We start from the raw sequence: 18259 nt of genomic DNA on the forward strand, positions 1-18259 counted from the left end.
TACTGCGGTGTTTTTTTATTTATTTAAAAGAACAGGAAGAACAGGAGCTGATGAAATAGGTGTTTGTAAAAATGGTAAGCTGATCGTATTAAAGAAGGTCTTCGTTTTTAACATGAGATAAAAGTCTTAGCTAAGAAAGCAACTTCAAATTACAAAGGTAGCCACAAAATCGGTAATTAATGTAGGTGTCAGTGAAAAAGAATAAGAAAAAACGAAGCAAACCCACACAAAACCAAAAACAGCGTATTAAAAGGTTTACAATAATCGTGTTTGATGATTTAGAGATTCCATTTTCAGCAAGTTCTTTTTCGTTTTATTTGTTTTAACGATCTAGCCGACCCTCGCTTCTTTTAACACTTTTAGACTTTCAAAAATACTGCCATCTTTCATGATTTATAGAGTTGACCTTACTTGGCTACACTACTGTACTTTGATTATTATCCATTATGTGATCTCACAGCAGGGGCGTAGCTAGGGGGGGGGTCCTGGGGTGCCCTTGACCCCCCCTCCTTGGTAGGCCTTCTTTTGAGCAAACAACCTACAATATTCAGGTAGCGAAAACGCCATGACAATATCTTGGCTGTAAAAGCCATTGTTGAAAAGCCCACTTTTTTAAAATTTGTTTTTTTGTGAAGTATTTTCGTCAACGGCTCTTGTCTTTAGTTAATATGGGCGTGGAGTTCGACATGACAATCTGGTGAGTAGCCTCTGTGACCCCCCCCCCCCCCCTTTGAAAAATCCTGGCTACGCCCCTGCACAGCTCTGCAGTAACCTGGTTACTGTCAAATGTACCTAACACAGCCATGATTCTGCATCCCTTTCCTAGTTCTTTGGCATTACTAGGCTAAGCCCTGTCTTAACCCTGTTACGGTAACTGGATATTTTCACAGCCATGTAACAGGCTTGTTACACTTAACTATGTACACTTTTACGGCCCTGTCACAGCTCCACTTGTTTTAACTCAGGTAAGTTGCAGCTTTGTCACAGCCCTGTTACAGCCAGTTTACAGCCCTGAAAGAACGTAAACAGGGCTGGAAACAGGATTTTACGGGGCTCTCACAGGGTTTTTGCAGGGTAGAATTTTTTCTAAGGGTGGGACTTTTGGTTGGAAACAGTGACCAAAGACAACAGGGTTCATACAAAAAACTGCAACCATTTTTTAAGAGGACTTTTCAAGAACCACATTACACTTTCAATTTAATTTCACAGACTGTGCAAAGATACGCATTCCCAGTCCATCCTAACTGGACTTTTAGGCTTGAACTGTTTCCTCCACCAACTTCTCTACATTTTCAGTTCACTTGTCTTAACCCTTTAAGCACCAATACCCACATACCTATTCTCCAAACTGATCTCTATACATTTCCTTAAAGAGGTAGTTGAGAGAATTTGATAAAAGATCAAAGCATTTTCTCTTTAGTGATCATTTCAGTAATTCTCATAACCTTATCTCTTAACAAGGTAAGGATATCATTAGGAGAAAATTGATCTTGGTCACCATTGGGGCTTAAAGGGTTAAATTGATAGTTACATGTAATTCTTACACAACAAATTAAAAACTTTTTATCAGTTATGTAAATCACCTTAACTTCTCTGTGAGCTATGATTTATATTCTGCCTTGGACAACCAAAAAGCATTTAAAAAACACTTTCCAGGCCACTTCATTCAAAGTTGAAGAAAATTCAAGGACTTTTGAAAGACTTGCACAGACGTTTAAGGACTTTCCAAGGAAAAATGAAATTCAAGCACTTTTCAAGGAATCCACCTAAAATTCACTGACTTTTCAAGACTGGATAAAATTTGCACTGTTAAATTATATGGAAAAGTACAGGTACATATTAAAAAAAATAAACATTATTATTTTTTAATACTGCAGCAACCAACAAAGTACTTAAAGTATTAATCAAAAGAAAAATTCAAGTCTGACCTCTTGCTCTCTTGAGATATTTGAAAGGTTTTTATATCAAATTCTGATAAGTTCTGAAAAAAACAAGAGGAAAATATATCAAATTACAAAAGACCAATATAAATATCAATAATAAATAATTGTAGTGTTATTTAGCAATATTTATTATAAAATTCTGAGTGATATTTCAAAACTATCCAAACTACCATCAGCAGGTTATAGTGCAGGTAAGATTCATCAAAGGATGTAACTGAACGGTCAGGAAACTGGGAGATGAATTCAGCCTCAGTGGAAAAATGTCTGTGTTGAATGACTGAAATTATGAAATGCTAATTATGAGAAAACAATCTACATATTAAGAATAAGAACAACAAAAATTATTTAAATTTATCCTAATGTGCAATTCAATCAAGAGTGAAAACTTCCACATAAAAACTACTGTTCAAAGCCATCAGTACATTAAGCAAGGCAAATTTCAAATTTCAAAAACGTTTCAATAATGGGCCCTTAAGGATTGTATTTCGGATAGATTTATGTGACACTTTTCATCCTAGAACAATATTAGTTTCTATTACACGGTTCTCAATAATTTGTGGAAAATTCATTTTGGATAGCGACATCTTTGTGACGGCACATGGACACTTCAACTGTGCCCTTCAGTTACAAAAATGTCACAAAATATATTATTTGCATAACAATTGTTCACTAACCTTTGTTATTTTCAGATTGCTTGGTTTTTAAATTATACGTTCTACCAGTAACAGCAGAAATTGAATATTTCAGTGACATATTTTTAAAGCTGTTCAAAACACTAATAAAACGTTTTATAACATCAAAAAATAATACTTTCACTGAGAGACTGTGGAATTTTCAATGAAAACTGATGAGACACTGCTTTTCACGTTGTAAACATTACATAATATTAAAAACATTTATTTCATTTTAATTTGTCACAGATTTATTTTATGATACATTGTGTTAAATATCTTTGAATTGTCAAAGACAACTGTCAACTTAAAGTGTATCCTATGAACCCATGGGGAAAAAGGCATTTAATTATTACTGCAATACTGGGAATTGTACCTCGCTATAGGCCAAAAGGCGAAGAGCCCAATACATAAAGATATCTTATCCAATGCAGGAATTGCAAGCTTCCCAATTTTTAAAAGAACTCCTTCCAATTTCATAGATTGACATTCTTGAAGCATTTATCTTTGACCACCCCTCTCCATCAGCACCTCTTAGTAACTTGTGTGACTCATAACTATTGAAACTAAGTTTCCCTACTTTCCCTTATAAATTTAAAGTAGAATGACTTTCATATAAATTAAATGAATAAAAATTAACTACAAATTATGTACATGTACCTTTATCTCAAGCATCATGCTCTGATGTTTGAGAAAATCCCGAGGTAAAACCATGCATTAACAAAGTTGTTAAGCAGCATGTACAGTCTCCTCTCACTTTAATCTTTATTACCTAATAATTCACTACCACATTCTAAACTATTTAAAATATGCTCGCCACTCTGTGAGGGCTGTTAAAAATATTGACCAAATACAGTATATCTCCTCATATTTTCCTGAAATGTAGATTGGAATCGATCAGATATCGTGACACACACGTACATATATACGTAAATAGGTTTTAAAAATTATATATTTTTTTGACAATTATGTTCAATAGTTGTTGACACTTTACATCTTTATAACTTGTACAGAAACAATACCTTCATCAGGCCGGGTAAAGCAGAAAAAGAACAAGCAAGAATGTTAATTTGGGCACCTTGATTATCACAAGTCAAGGCAATGATTTCAGAACATTAATTATATTAGAATATAGGGACAATATAGCCCTTTGTATTGCATTGAGTGAACCACGTTTGTTTACAGGAAAACACGCAATAAACTTCTATTTATGTTTATATATATTTATATTTGACAGCCATTGTTAACGAATTTCAAGATACACATCTATGTAAAAATGATCAATGAATTGTGGGCGAGGCATATATACATGTATGAAGTTATTAATAGTTCTGATGACAAAAGAACTTGCTAAAATTACAAACAGACTGATGCATGCTCAACTCAAATTTACCATATAAAGGCAAAAACATTTAAACTGCTGTTCTACTTAATTTGCATGTAGTGAAGGCACAAAAAGAATTTTAAAAAACTTATTAAAAAGAAAAAAACACAGCCAGTTTAGATCTCTGAAATAATAAAAAAATTGTATGATCTGTTAGTCTGTGCAGGACTTAAAGACTTAACAAGTCAAACACATAACACAAAGAAGATTCCTTCAGCAGGGTGTCTGCATGGGTGTAATTTTGAACAAGCCTAAATTAAACTTTGAATGATTGGTCCACTAATCGTGAATGTGAATTATCACAAGGTCTCTTTAATTTTAAATCGAATTGATAAAACATCTAAATGACCATATACAATGTAACTGTAGAGTACATCTGATTAAACATCACTTTCATGCTTTATTTAAAAAAAAAATTGTGACAGAGATCAATTTGAGATGCAAAACAAAATTGACAATGAACTAAAAACCATTTAATGCACTATCATTTGCATGACTACCTTCATTTCAATTTTATTGTCTATGGCACTGTGCATGTCCAGTGATAAACCATAACATCACTCTAAATTAAAATTGCTTAGTTCACCCTTTAACAACTTGAACTGGGGTTGTTCTTTGGAGTTTTCTGCTTCAGGGTCAAGTTACATACAGGCAACCCTCTCTTTAAATTTAAAGCCATTTGAGCTGCCTCATGTGGTAAATTAAACCACCAGAAAAATATTTTCCGGATAATCTCATTCAAATACAGAACTGTATAAAAGAGAGAATTCACAAAAGTCAGTATTTATACATTGTATACTGACAGGTGCAATACTGTACACAGGAAAAAATAACAGATTCCCATTTTTGGATAGTGTAGGGTATTTAAAGAATACCCAGCACAAAAATCCTAAATTTGGAGGAGTGAGACAAGTCCCAACCAGGGAACTTGGTTGGGAATTCCCTGGTTGGGACTTGTCTCACTTTGCCAAATTTGGGATTTTTATGGGTATTCTTTAAATACCCTATAAAATATCCAAAAATGGGAATCTGTTATTTTTTCCTATGGTAAGAGTGTGACATATACAGTACAGAATTCCGTTAACTGTGCAGCAATTGTAAGAATTCCAGCTGTCACATTAAGAAACAAAAGTTATTTGACAAAAACAGGGTTTGTAAAGATTTTTGATGCAAAATTCAAGACTTTTTCCAGACTTTTTCCAAAAAAATAATTTCTGTTTCAAGATTCAAGGTTATCAAATAGGTTTAAGGGAGGTTTAAAGGTTTGTTTATGGTGGAAAGTGCACTTAGCTTATCCTGCTAGTTTACAGCTCAGGCACTCCACTCAAATACTTAGAAACAAATAATTCAAATACAACATAACAGGATTAAAAACCCCAACCGGCAGGAGGCAACAAGTTGGCTATTTACAAGCATGGCCAAGGATTTGAACTAGGGACGGCCAAGAACAAATCTAGAAAGTCACCAGAGAGGGATTTGAACCTGCTGGGACTGCCGGATTGCGAGTGGCCACTGACCACCCGACCATGCGGCCTCCTTAATAGAGACCTTAAAAAAACGCGGGAACAAAGCTTTTTCAATGACATGCAGGTGAGATTGAATAAGATTTGACCCACATGAAAAAAAAATGTCCCTTGTGAAGCACTTGTTGTAACTTTCAAAAAAAAAAATCAAGACTTTTTACCATTTTTTCAAGACTTTACCTCTATTTTCCAGACTTTTTCCAGGTGTGGAAAATTGCTGGGTGAATTTCAAGAATTCAAGGCTCTGTACAAACCCTGTAAAAAGCTACTCCTTGACTCAAATCAACCCTTGCAGAACCATCCATTGCAGAACTTTTTCAATAAAAAATGACTTTTGAGTACATTTTGGAAATTACCGCAAGAAATTGTTGACTAGGACATTTTAGTGACAAGGTGACATCATAAAGTGCACTCGATCCTCAAAAGTGCCAAAACCCACAATTTTAAGTCATTTGCCACCGAAAACTTTGCCAAAAAATGCTGTTTGAAAGCTTTCTGGTAATGTATGTGACCGAGAAGAGGCAAAACCAGCCAACAATGTTGTTTGTAGCTTTGTACATGACAGGTAGTTCTCAACAACTGAACTTTCATTATATACACAAACTTTGACTTGTACCAATAGTTGGTATAATATTATTATAATAACTTTGGTGCAGGCCCATCTTCACCCCCAAATAATGCACTGAACAAGTTAAAGAGGAAAGGTTTCTATAGTAAGAACAACAGACAACAAACAAACAACGAAACTCATTGTAAAGTTTACCAAACATAAATTTGACAAAACAAAAGCAAATCGCCGCAATTACAGCCTTTCAGATAAAGGCCGGTGGACCATGAAAAAAATTATTGATTCACATACTTACAAGAAATGTCAATCCATTTATTTTCTTTGATGAAAAGGGTCCGATACAGTCCCGAAGACCTTCCTGCAGTAACAGAATTGAGAACCTCATTATATACAATTAATATATAATACTAAACATTTCATAAAATCTCATCAATTTACACTGCTACCACCATTGACTTTTCCTGTGCAGCAGGCACTCAAGCACCTTAAGGATAATATGGTATAAATAAAAATAGTTATACACAAAAACACTAAATGGAACAAGTGTACACATACATTACATTACTATTATTTCACGCTGTCTCATTCAGCATGTGCTTATGAAGGGATGAAAATAATGGCAAATTATCAAGGGTGTAACAAAACATTTGCACAAAAATAAAAGTTTGAGGAAGTCTTGCTGTCCAGTAAGACTTATTTAAACCAAAAGTGAATTATCAGGGGTCAACTAACATAATTTACTGATTATAAACAACAACACCAACCTACAGTTGTACAAAGGGAGGGACTCAGGTGGAAAGTACAAAATCACAGTGGAGAACTACCCTTTAGTTTAGGAAATTAGTAATTGGAAGTAAGGCCTCGTTCAGACGCCGATCTTTTCATACATGAAAAGTTAAGCATCTGAATCAATTAGGAACGCCTATTTCAATTTAGAATGGCTCAGCCATTCTTCACGCCTAGCCTAGCATAAATTATAATATAAAGTATTTTTGCAAGCAGTTTGACCAAAATGAGCATTTTTCTCCTGACTTTTGAAATAAGTTCGGCTGGAATTAAGATCGGCGTATGCATCAATTCAGGTGGTCTAAATAGTTTGGATCAGCCTTAATTCCAATTAGGTTCGCCTCATGAAAAGTTTGGTGTCTGAACAGGGCCTAAGTGGAACTATAAAAGTTTACTAAAAACCTTTTGTTGCTGGGACCAGCCACCAAAGTAAACCTGAACAATAGCATTTTGCATATGCTTTACTAATGAATAAAGGAAGCGCATAATTCCTTTTTGCCATATGAAATAAATGATAGAATATTATTTAATTGTAGCCAGCAAGATTGCACATTATACGTCATTTTTGTATAAAGCAATAGAAAATGTTTTCTCTAGCTGCATAGCCAGATATAAGCACAAGAAGATGACGGGGGGATTCAAGGCAGTTACACAAAACCAAGACAAAGTTGAGGGTTTGTATAGGTTCTACAGAAATTCTCCCAACACCCTCGAGTACGCTGTATACTTTTTTGTCAGAGTTGGAGAAAATTGCAGAGGATTTCACATGTTTTGCAAAGAAGAAATAACCAAGCATGGACTGTGGAAAAGCATAGCAAGAATAGCAATCAAGGGATGACAACTACTATTTGAAGAATGGGAACTTTACATAGATTGAGATAAGCATTTTTTTGGTTGCATGTCAGTTGGAAATATTTTAAAAGAATTAAAAGTCAATTATGGGATTTGGCTTTTTTTGTACGACATTATGCAAATCTTGGAGGGTGTTGTCCACCAGCCCCTCTGGATCTGCGTAATTCTTCATATCATACTCAGTCTCATCCAATAACAATTAATGCTGTACATTGTACTCAATATTTTTCCTCTCATTGACTAAAAGCTTACAGTTAATTTTGGAAATCAGTACATCCTGAAGAATAGTTTGTTATCTGCTGGCATATAACTGACCAATCTATCGGGTACTGAATGTACAATGCATAATTTCCAAAAGCCATGTCAAACTGTGCTCTGTGTGACAGTGTATTTGTGGTTAATTTTTTTCAAAACATTGTATGATAAAACAATGTTATTAGATTCGGTTTTTACTATATCCGGAATAATCAAGGTCTTGGTGAGTATATGCCTTGGCTAATCACTCTTAACTTGACCTTGATTTGTCCGGATATCACAAAAACCTCATGCAACAATAATTTATTGTTTGTTATTCTATGAAGTTAGCCAAAACTGTTAAAACTCCAAAAAGATGAAGTTTTGGGCCCAGCACAAAATATGAATGATTTATAAGTTAAACTGTTTAATTAATACTTAAGATTGAGTTGAAGAGATGGATAAAAGGGTAACTAGACTCTGCGCAAAAATTATACCAGCTAGATTAACAGTACAAGGTTCGCATATCATGGGAAAACTTGAATACATGCTTACTGATTGAACAGATTCAAACAAGATATACCTTAATTGTCTTTTTGTCCGTCCACATATTCCTCGAACAAAGCTCGACGTATATAAGCTCAAAGCAAAAGTTTTGGATTCAGTGAATTATTAGCTGAGACGTTACTCTGTTTGCTATTGATCAGTGTAAAGATTCAAGAATCTCTTACGAAATATCATTAAGAATCTGCGAGAGGTTTGCGTAACATTAGCGCAATTTGTGCAAGCTGTTTACATAATAAGAAGAAATTATGTCCTTTCCAAGAATTAAGGTCAGGAAATCAGATAACAAATCACATACCCGCAGTCGTACACGTAATGAGGGACCAAACAATCTATGAAGTCTTGCACGATTCATAACCTGTCACCGTTCACGTTAACTAGTTAGTTTACTCGGCGAAATCGTCAACACTTCAACTTCAAAATTGTCAGTTTAAGGAGTCGATGGCCAAAATGATGAATGACAAATGGCTTTCAATCAATTCTAGTCCCCGATACTAGCGACATTTTTAGAGGAATACCAGAACACGTAGTCAATGAAAGCGATATTGAGGATCCAAACTCGAGCTATAACCGGCTGAAGGCCAACATAACACAGTCGTTAATACACTCGTGTTTAATCGTTAATTGCATACCTTTGTCAACCAGAATATCATTTTATCCACGTCCCAGTCGTGAATGGAGGCTTCTGTTAAGCTCGACATCTTCCACTTCGAGTTTTACCATACAGAAAGACCAACTTCCTTCTGGCTTCAACACAGAATTACATACTGTGGTTTCGGAAGCCACAGAGTTCTTCCGGGTGCACTTGATCACGTGATTAAGCGCTGGATCACAGCGTGACGAATTTCCTGTGATTGAATTCTTGGAATTACCGGAACGTATTTTAATTTGCTACTCTTTCAATCTTAGGTTTATTTTCCAAATCCATTTTATATACAGAAATGAAGAAAAAAGAAAATAAAATTTACTAATTTGGTTCCTAACTTATGCATTAAAATATATTATACAAAAAAACTCTGAAAGAGCTATAGCAAGAATCTCTAGGAATTTGGAGTGACCTGTAACGATTTCGCCAAATACGGTACTAGCTGCTAGACTTAAAGCAGTGATATAATAGTAATAATAATAACCATAGTAACAATAAAAATAATATTAGCTATGAAAAATTGACAAAAAAAATTCTAGAAAACATCGATAATGACTTAACGTCGAAACATCGTCCTATCAGTTTTTGACGTTTTTAAGAATTCTTAAAATGTTTTAAGACAAATTTTTTCACAATTTTTAATTAATAATAATGATAATCCTGTAATAGCAAAAATCATAACAGTAAAATAATAATAATGATGATAATAATACAAGTTTGCTAAGGTCATTTTAGAATTATCTCATTCTGTGTAATACAAGCTTAAAACAGAATGAAAGAAAAACCAGGGAAGTTGGCAAAATGGTTTTTACAAGCGACTGTTAATGATGCCAGGGATTAGCCGCGCATTGTTACGGTGACTTGAAGCCCAAGTTTCAAAGTTAGCATTATTGAGGGGCCTGTCTTTAGTATGAATGGTATTGCTTCTAAGTATTGGTTCTGCTTGGCTAAGATCTAGAGCGGAGTCAAGGATGGTTTTTAAGTGTGAAGTGGTTCAAATGTATATGCAGGCGCCATGGCTGTTTCAAACCTGATCGGTACAGTCCCAGACTGCAAGGGAAACCATAGACGGCGAACAGCCTCTTTTTTTTTTTTTTGAGTCACAGTAGATGTCCATAACTTTACATTTTTGCTCGTCGCGTAGCTCTGAGGAAAGAGGAACTACCCTTTGCAGTTTAAGGAAGCCAAGGAAAGACTACAGAACATTTGCGGAATACTGTACTCAAGGTACTCTAACTGTCTTAAAAATTTTACTTCGTGATGGATGGGCCCCTGACAGGCCCAAAAAGAGCTTCGGCCTCCTCGTTCTAGTCAGCAGCTTGGCCCAGTCGTCCATGAACAGTCTTTAATCACCATGATCAGTAATGGGACATACATCTGCCTCTCAAACCCCTGATTCATAGACCTTGAGGAGAGAAGGGCTTTCGTGGTGAGGGAAAAGGGTTGGGGCGTTAGCACCCTTAATTTTTCAGATGGTTCCTAATTTATTACTTACAAGACTAACTTCATGTGCATATTTTTTAGGCACATATTGGCCTCATTATAACTTTGCCATATTTGGGTTTTAAATATGACAGTTGTGGCCAATCCAATATACATTTTGGGTTAATTCTTCAGTGCAAGGATAAATTTTAACCTGTAAAATAACGGTATTCAAGGAGACCTTTTTTCTGAAAACACCTATATTTGTTCTTGGGTCAATGCCGCTCGGTATATCTTGACTGCATGATTTTTTGTTAGACTGTTAGACACGGGACGATTTTTTTAGTGAATATTACGCCTTTGACGGAGAGAAAATTCCATTTGTCTCTAAGTAACCAATTAAAATACTACATTGCAAGAGACCATATGCAACGTATTTCCTTCGTGAAATCAAGAAGTGATTGTCTTCGTGAAGCATTTGCCGATTTTCAGGGCCGGATGTGGCCGTATGTGGCGATCGGAGTAAATGTCACGTGGTTATAGTGCCACGCCTCTTTCGGGTCTGAGTCGAAATTCTGCTGTTGCCGGCATTTTTTCGTGAAAATCTCTCGGCTACGTATAGTGCGTATTAGTGCCTTGCGTTGAACAGAGTTTAACCTAAATCGCAAGACCCAGTTCGAGAAATTCAGCGATTTGCAAATTTAGGTCATAATTTATGTGAAAATGATAAGCAAACTTTACACGATTATATCTAATAAACTATGAGATTTATCCCTTTTTTGGGGGATCTTTATAACAGATGGGTCCTTGCAAGTCAGTAAAAAGCTTTAGGGCCTTGTAAATGCGCGCGATTTCGAGCAATGCAAACATATACAAATTAAAGTTTTAGCTATTTGTTGACGTTTGTCAGAGTAGTTTTTTTCCTTTCAATTTTTTTCAGGGCCACAATTGATTAACTAGCTACCCGGATTCTGAATTTCATGGTCATTGAAAAACTGTGACATTATCTTCTATAACGCCAAACTTGAGTAAACATCAAGAATGCTGTATCATGACAGACTAGAAACGATAGAGAACCCCCAAAGCACAAACTCAGCCAAAACGCTAAAAATCTTCAATGTTTACTCCAGTTTGGACTAAAAGAAGAGAATCTCACAGTTTTTCAACTACCATGAAATTACGAACACCGGTAGTTAGTTAATCAATTGTGGCCCTGAAAAAATTTGAAGGGAAATAAACTACGAATTTTTAAGAAAATGCCTTTTTCGTGAGAAGGACTCTTAAACGCTGACAAACGTCAACAAATAGATAGCTAAAACTCTAATTTCTATATGTTTGCATTGCTCGAAATCGCGTGCATTTACAAGGCCCTAAAGCTTTTTACTGACTTGCAAGGACCCATCTTTTATAACGATCCCCAAAATAAAGGGATAAATCTCATAGTTAATTAGATATAATCGTGTAAAGTTTGCTTATCATTTTCACATAACTGTTATGACCTAAATTTGCAAACCGCTGAATTTCTCGAATTGGGTCTTTGCGATTTAGGTGAAACTCTGTTCAACGCAAGGTACTAATGCGCACTATAAGTAGCCGAGAGATTTTCACGAAAAAATGCCGGCAACAGCAGAATTTCGACTCAGACCCGAAAGAGGCGTGGCACTATAACCACGTGACATTTACTCTGATCGCCAAAACTTTTATGCTATATTGTAGATTGATCTATATGTTATCCAGTCTATAAGTAAAGGTGGGGATACCAGAGAGCTTCAACGTAGGATGGTACCTCCACAAAATAACTTGGTCGAGTCACCTTAATTTTTAGTGGACAAAAACTTTGTACCAGTATTATTTAAGGAATATTGCATTCTATTTTACATTTTCAAGGGCTAAAGATGTAATTAGTCATCTGTAGTATAACAACAAAGAAAATTTCTTATGGGAGTCTGAGAAAATTTTCACGTGTAAGATGTCGTTTGTGAAATTTGACATTTATTTTCTCGGGTTCCAATAAGAAATTTTCTTTGGTGTTATTACAGATGACTAATTTACATCTTTAGCCCTTGAAATAATATATCAAACATGAGATGCAGTGTTTCATCACCAGATGAAACACCGAGAAGAGAGTTGAAAATACGACGCGCAGCGGAGTATTTTTGACGAACTTCGAGGTGTTTCATCTGGTGATGAAACACTGTGTCGAATGTTTGATATTTCTTCTCAAACAAAATCATTTTTGAAGGAGAAATTAAGGATGCAAATACTAAGCAGTGTTTCATCCGATTTCCAAACACTCATTAAACATTAATTTTCTTTGTATTTTCTTAATGAATTATTAATGAGTTTGAGAACTGAATGTAAAAACGAATGCGGTATGCTTTAAATTATTCTGGGACAAAGGTTTTGTCCACTGAAAATTAGAATTACTCAATTTTCTGACGGATTCTGTCTTTAAACTGAATTTGCTTTTTAAGCTTTCAAATCTGAAATCAAGTTTCGCACTAACCCTGGGATATATTAACCCAGCTTTGAACAATTCAACCCAGGATCTTGGATTCCACAGGGGCCTGCCTAGCAGGCGCCGATTCTTTATTCATTTATTTTCACAGGCCGTTGTCTTGTGTAAACATCTTGGATAGTAAAGCAGCTTATCATTGGGGCCCGTCTAAAACTTTCGGGAAAACTCTAGGGGTCGCAGAAGAGAAACGTTATTTTTTTTAGTACTGTTGCTGGTGAGTGTCATTTGTGAAGTTATTACTGTTTCTTTCATTTATTGACTGCGTGAATCTGCGATTTATTTTAGAATTTAATTCTTTCAAGGAAAAGTACTCTTCGCTTTGTCCTCAGGGCACATGGAGCATTTGTTTTTATTTGCTCCCTACACTGTACTACATGGGATTTTGTATAATGATTAATTTTTGCAGTTTTCCGACAAAAAATAACAAAAGCAAGAAGTCGGGGGGGAATGAGTATGGGCACTCTTGCTTTTAAAAAATATATATATATATAGAGAGAGAGAGAGAGAGAGAGAGAGGATATTACACGGTGGCGCGAAGATATGAATTCTATTTTCGAGTGGCTGAACAATATTTTACGAACGAGCGCAGCGAGTGAGTAAAATATTGTTTTTGCCACGAGAAAATAAAATTAATATCTTCAAGCCGCCGTCTAATGTTCTTTTTATATGTTGATATTTCTGACTCAAACCGAACAGGGCCAACCTATCGGTACTACTGCTTTTATTTTGAAACCAACTAAATTGTGACTACGCACCATTAAGAAGATAGACACCAGGTGGTGTTACGATGTTAATGGAAAGTTAAGTTCTCCTCATAGTCGAGTCACGTTTAAGGAAAAAAGTTAATTCTTTAGAATTCCTTTTAAGTGAATTTCTGAAGTAGGCAAGATAGAGAGGTTTGTTTTTCGCATGATAGCCAGGTTTACGGGGCAAGTGCACGTGCCGTGTGATATTACTGACGATAGATAAGGTGGCTCAGTGTGACACAGTTTCTCTTGTTTGTATAGTCATTGGTCATAAAAACAGTACAGATAATTGTAGAGGTAAGTTGCGATTCATCCCGAGAAAACTTTCAGGTCATTATTGAGCCTAGGCGGTGATGTGGGAAATATTCGCATTTAATTTGTAAAAGCAAATTCCCTGCCATATTACACGAAAAGACTACTGAAATCAACAATTTAAAGGTATTATCGTTTTTCGTTTGATGTGAAACGGGCGAACTGGAATTATATGGGATTATGACCAGTACTTATAAGTTTCAGGTTTCTACGAGAGTTTTAAACGCTAACAGTCAAAAGCTCCGAATGAATATACCGGTATAGCAAATCAAACAAGAGAAGGCAGCTGACTAGGCTTATATGAAATTAGATCAGTCAATATTCAAGGGTTATGCCAAAAAAGAAGCCCTTTTTAAGGCTTAAACAGGTGTAAATTGTTTTAAGAAACGATCTTTAAAGCATAGAATTGTAAAACTAAAACATAATATCGCTGTTAACGTGCGAAGATCATTCGGAACAAGAGAAAAACTTTAGCGCGTGTAAATCACACGAACAAGCAGAATTTTAAATGTGCGAAAATAAATTGTGAGGAGAAGAGATAGTAAGCGATTAAAGATTAAAGTTTATTTGAATTGTTTTTTAGGTTACTTATTTTTTAACATACCACCAGAACAACAACGGAGCTTTTGCTTAAGCGTTCTTTGTTAACAAATTCATAGATCTTGGACAGATGCACCTGCACTCAGCAAACGGCTTCCTGCGCCGGCAATCGTGCAGACAACCTCTTGAATATGTTGAATATTCCACCAACTAATAAAACACAATTCTGTCCTGATATGGAATAATTTGAATTCCCATCACGTAATATTGACATTCTTGATGATGATGGCAACTTATTTGAGCATTTAATATGGGAAATGTAAACTATTTTATCCTGTTGCCTTCATTTCTTTCTTGTTGTGAGCGGATAACATTAGAAACAAGAGAAAATCATCTCTTGTCTGAATTCGAGACGATTAATTGTGGATAACGTTCGAGGCTCATAAAATGACTGGCAGAAAAACTACATCACTATTTTCTTTATTGTTCAGCTTTGGCCAGTTCCAGCTAGTTCCAGTAGAGTGTTCTGTTGTGTTTGCTTTACTTTTCATGACTTTTGCGCGGAACTAAGTCAACTAAGTAAGTGTAGGAGCTAAAACAAGAAGCCAAGTATTACTTTTATTTACCGAAACACTGGTCAAAAATAATTTGCTTACGGTTGATGCAATATGCTCTTTTCTGGTCCCCGCATTGTTGGTAGGAATTTTTAAACTTATATTTTGACCCCAAATCATAGTAATAAAAGATCCAAAGCGGTAAATTTGAAGTTTTCTTCCCGCAGAAACCTTTTTTTTTAGCTTTCAAGCCAAAAAGTATCTCACTGCCGCTTAATGGACTTTAACTACAACACGCATCAATTTTCTGTCGGCAATAGATTAAATTTGTGTTTTATACCAATTATTAAAAGGGGGCTACCGGCTCCCGGAATATTTTCCTCGTCTTTTAACAAGGATTGCTGCCTTCAAAATTTTTTAAACACTTTTCTTGTAACATTGCAGTCAGTCAAGGAGGCAGACAACCTCTCCATGGCTAACGGTACGTCAACGTCATCTTGCTTTCATCTTCCTGATCCATCTTTTGACCGGGTTTCAGAGCGTTTCCTGGTAAATCTTGTAACAGCCATCATAAATATCATTTCCTCCCCTTTTGCCGTCATCTTGAACCTATTGATTACCATTGCCATCTTTAACAACACTCTACTTCGAACACCATCAAATCTCTTGATAGGCTGCTTGGCTCTGTCTGATATTTTAGTTGGTCTCACAGTTCAACCGGGTTACGTCACCTTCAGACTTATGGAAAATCAGCACCGAACAGTTCCGTGCTTCGTTCGAGTTATGTACTCTAATGCCTTCTACATTTGTTGCGGAGTGTCTTTTATGACTCTTGCAGCTGTAAGCTACGAGCGATTTGTGGCAGTCCGTCTTTATGCAAGATACAACAATGTCTTCTCGTCGAAACGAGCCGTTAAATATATCTTGGCCATCTGGATGTTTAATGTCTCATTAACAAGTCTGCAATGGGTGGGAATAAACCACGTCTCCAGAGCAATGCATTTACTTGTGTGGTTTCTCTCTCTTTTGCTCTCGGGAGCTGCAAACGTTGGAATGGTGCTCGTTTGGCGTCGACACCGACGCCAAGTTCAACCCCATATCGGGCATATTACCAATTTTCAGTGTCGACAGAGACAAGAAAAGCTTACAAAAACTGTTTCTTTCATTGTGGGATTCTATTTGTTATTCAACATACCCGTTTTATTTGTTACAATTTATCACCAGATTTTGAAGCAGGACATTAAGACTTATAACCACTATAGTTGGGCGGAAACTCTAGCTTTCCTCAATTCCTGCACAAACCCATCAATCTGCTTATGGAAGAACCGGCAAATTCGTCAAAAAATATTGCTTTACTTCCGAAAACAGACTTCTTCGTCTACTAAACGAGATGGTGTCACACTCTGTGCTTCAAAAGAGACTGTTTCACAAGGCCGAAGACAGCTGTCTGCGGTGGTAAACACCAGTTCACTGTAAAAATGCCATGGTGAATGAAAATTAATGAATTAATGAAATTAAATACTTTATTGGTTAATAATTAGGTCGTAAACGTCCCGCCCCGTCCAGGACTGGCTGCCAGTATTTTTACCCGTAATAGGTATCGCTTTGCAGAGCTGTAGCAAGGTTAGATGTATTGGGGGGGGGGGGGGGGGGGGGCAATAACGAGCACTGAAGGCGCGAGCTGCTGGGGGGGGGGGGTCCGGGGGCATGCAACCTCGGAAGATTTTGAAATATAGGGTCTCTGAAATAGCATTTTAAGCCTTCCGAGCGCATTAATTTCCCATTTAAGAAGTGTACTTTGCTTAATACCCGCTTAATTTTTGTTTGTTGAAGCCATAAATAAATAATTTTCAAGCTTTATCGAACTGAAATGAACACATGGAACCGAAGACCAGCGTGAAGAGCGTGGCCGCGGACCAAATTACTGTAAACGTGCCTGTCAAAATTATTGGGGGGAGGAGGGAAGCCCTCCCGGCCCCTCCCCACGCTACGGCACTGTTTTGGGGTTGTTCATAAAGAAATTTATAATATTAATGTTGCCAAATGCCGTCATAGTGTGTTTGTGTAAGGTCTCGTTTACATGATTTACATAGGTCTCTCTATTCTGCAAAAATATGCGATTTTCTTTCTATTTATAAACAATACATTAAATTTAACATTTACAATACCTACACTAAACAAGGAAAGGTAGAAGTTATAAATAGGCCACCTCTCCGATAAAAATAGTCTTAGCCACAACTGACTTGCCAAGCTGAGAACTGCCACATCTAGATGACAATTTGACGAGGATGATGAAAATTCACTAAATAAAATAAATCTTAAGGCTATAAATAAAAATATGTTTCATTTAAATAGTAGCGACCTAACATGAAACGATCTGATCTGTGAAGTCTCTTTCCTGATCTTAATAAATATACGACAGCCTCATTAATAAAGTCTGAAATTTAAGTATATTCCCTTTAAACATCGATGGGCATGTCGCTATGAGCCCACCTCTAAGAGTTAGAATCACTCAAGGCTAAAATAAAGACTCCAGTTTTCTATTTTTACAATTGCTTTTTCCCGGCAAGTTTCTCCACTAACCAATCAAAGAACAAGATTGGTTCCTGCGATAGCCAGGTATTTGTTTTTCTGATTAACCGCTCAAAGAAATAAAGTCAGGAGGTGAGCCATTAATACGACAAGAATTTGTCACACCAAAAAGAGAACCAGCAAAAACCAATCGAAAACGCTCTCCACACAGGCTCATAAAATCCTATTGACACTTTTTCTTGAAAGCCAAACTTACAATCGCCGACAAAAATGTAAAGATACTTTCAACGTGAACAGGGTACAAGTTTGATACTATAACAGGCAGATCCCCTCCTTTACCCCCAAGTAGGAAGTGGCTTGCCTATTTAGTTGCTACCTATAAGCCTACTGATCAGCTGTATCACATTGACCTAGTAAGCGGGAGGGGGGGGGGGGGGGGGGGGTGAGAGGACCTGAATGTTCAT

The 18259-nt window shown here is 36.3% G+C and overlaps 2 protein-coding genes across 5 annotated transcripts in view; one reads left to right on the plus strand and one right to left on the minus strand.

Annotated features, from left to right (window-relative positions):
- Nucleotides 1-9313, minus strand: part of LOC140933334 (uncharacterized) — a 37387-nt gene extending 28074 nt beyond the window's left edge. Inside the window, exons 1-3 of one of the 4 annotated variants that reach the window (XM_073382868.1) lie at nucleotides 9158-9313; nucleotides 6385-6447; nucleotides 1929-1981 (exon numbers count right to left, since the gene is read on the minus strand). In XM_073382868.1, coding sequence (XP_073238969.1) covers nucleotides 1929-1981; nucleotides 6385-6447; nucleotides 9158-9226 — 185 coding nt within the window. In that variant the 5' untranslated portion in view covers nucleotides 9227-9313. Of the gene's footprint in view, nucleotides 1-1928; nucleotides 1982-6384; nucleotides 6448-8544; nucleotides 8739-8823; nucleotides 9045-9157 lie in introns of those variants that run through there. The other 3 variants (XM_073382869.1, XM_073382870.1, XM_073382871.1) reach the window with 3 other exon arrangements.
- A 4680-nt stretch (nucleotides 9314-13993) lies between these two features.
- Nucleotides 13994-16755, plus strand: LOC140933340 (melanocyte-stimulating hormone receptor-like). The gene is made up of 2 exons (XM_073382878.1): nucleotides 13994-14154; nucleotides 15708-16755. Exon 2 carries the CDS (start codon nucleotides 15735-15737, stop codon nucleotides 16737-16739), a length of 1005 nt encoding a protein of 334 aa, XP_073238979.1. The 5' UTR covers nucleotides 13994-14154; nucleotides 15708-15734; the 3' UTR covers nucleotides 16740-16755.
- The last annotated feature ends 1504 nt before the right edge of the window (nucleotides 16756-18259 follow it).

Source organism: Porites lutea, chromosome 4 (assembly GCF_958299795.1).
Source record: "Porites lutea chromosome 4, jaPorLute2.1, whole genome shotgun sequence".
Taxonomy (NCBI): Eukaryota; Metazoa; Cnidaria; class Anthozoa; order Scleractinia; family Poritidae; genus Porites; species Porites lutea.

Coding starts and splice junctions, on each gene's coding strand:
- LOC140933340 (XM_073382878.1), top strand. CDS start 15,735: ATGGCTAACGGTACGTCAACGTCATCTTGCTTTCATCTTCCTGATCCA.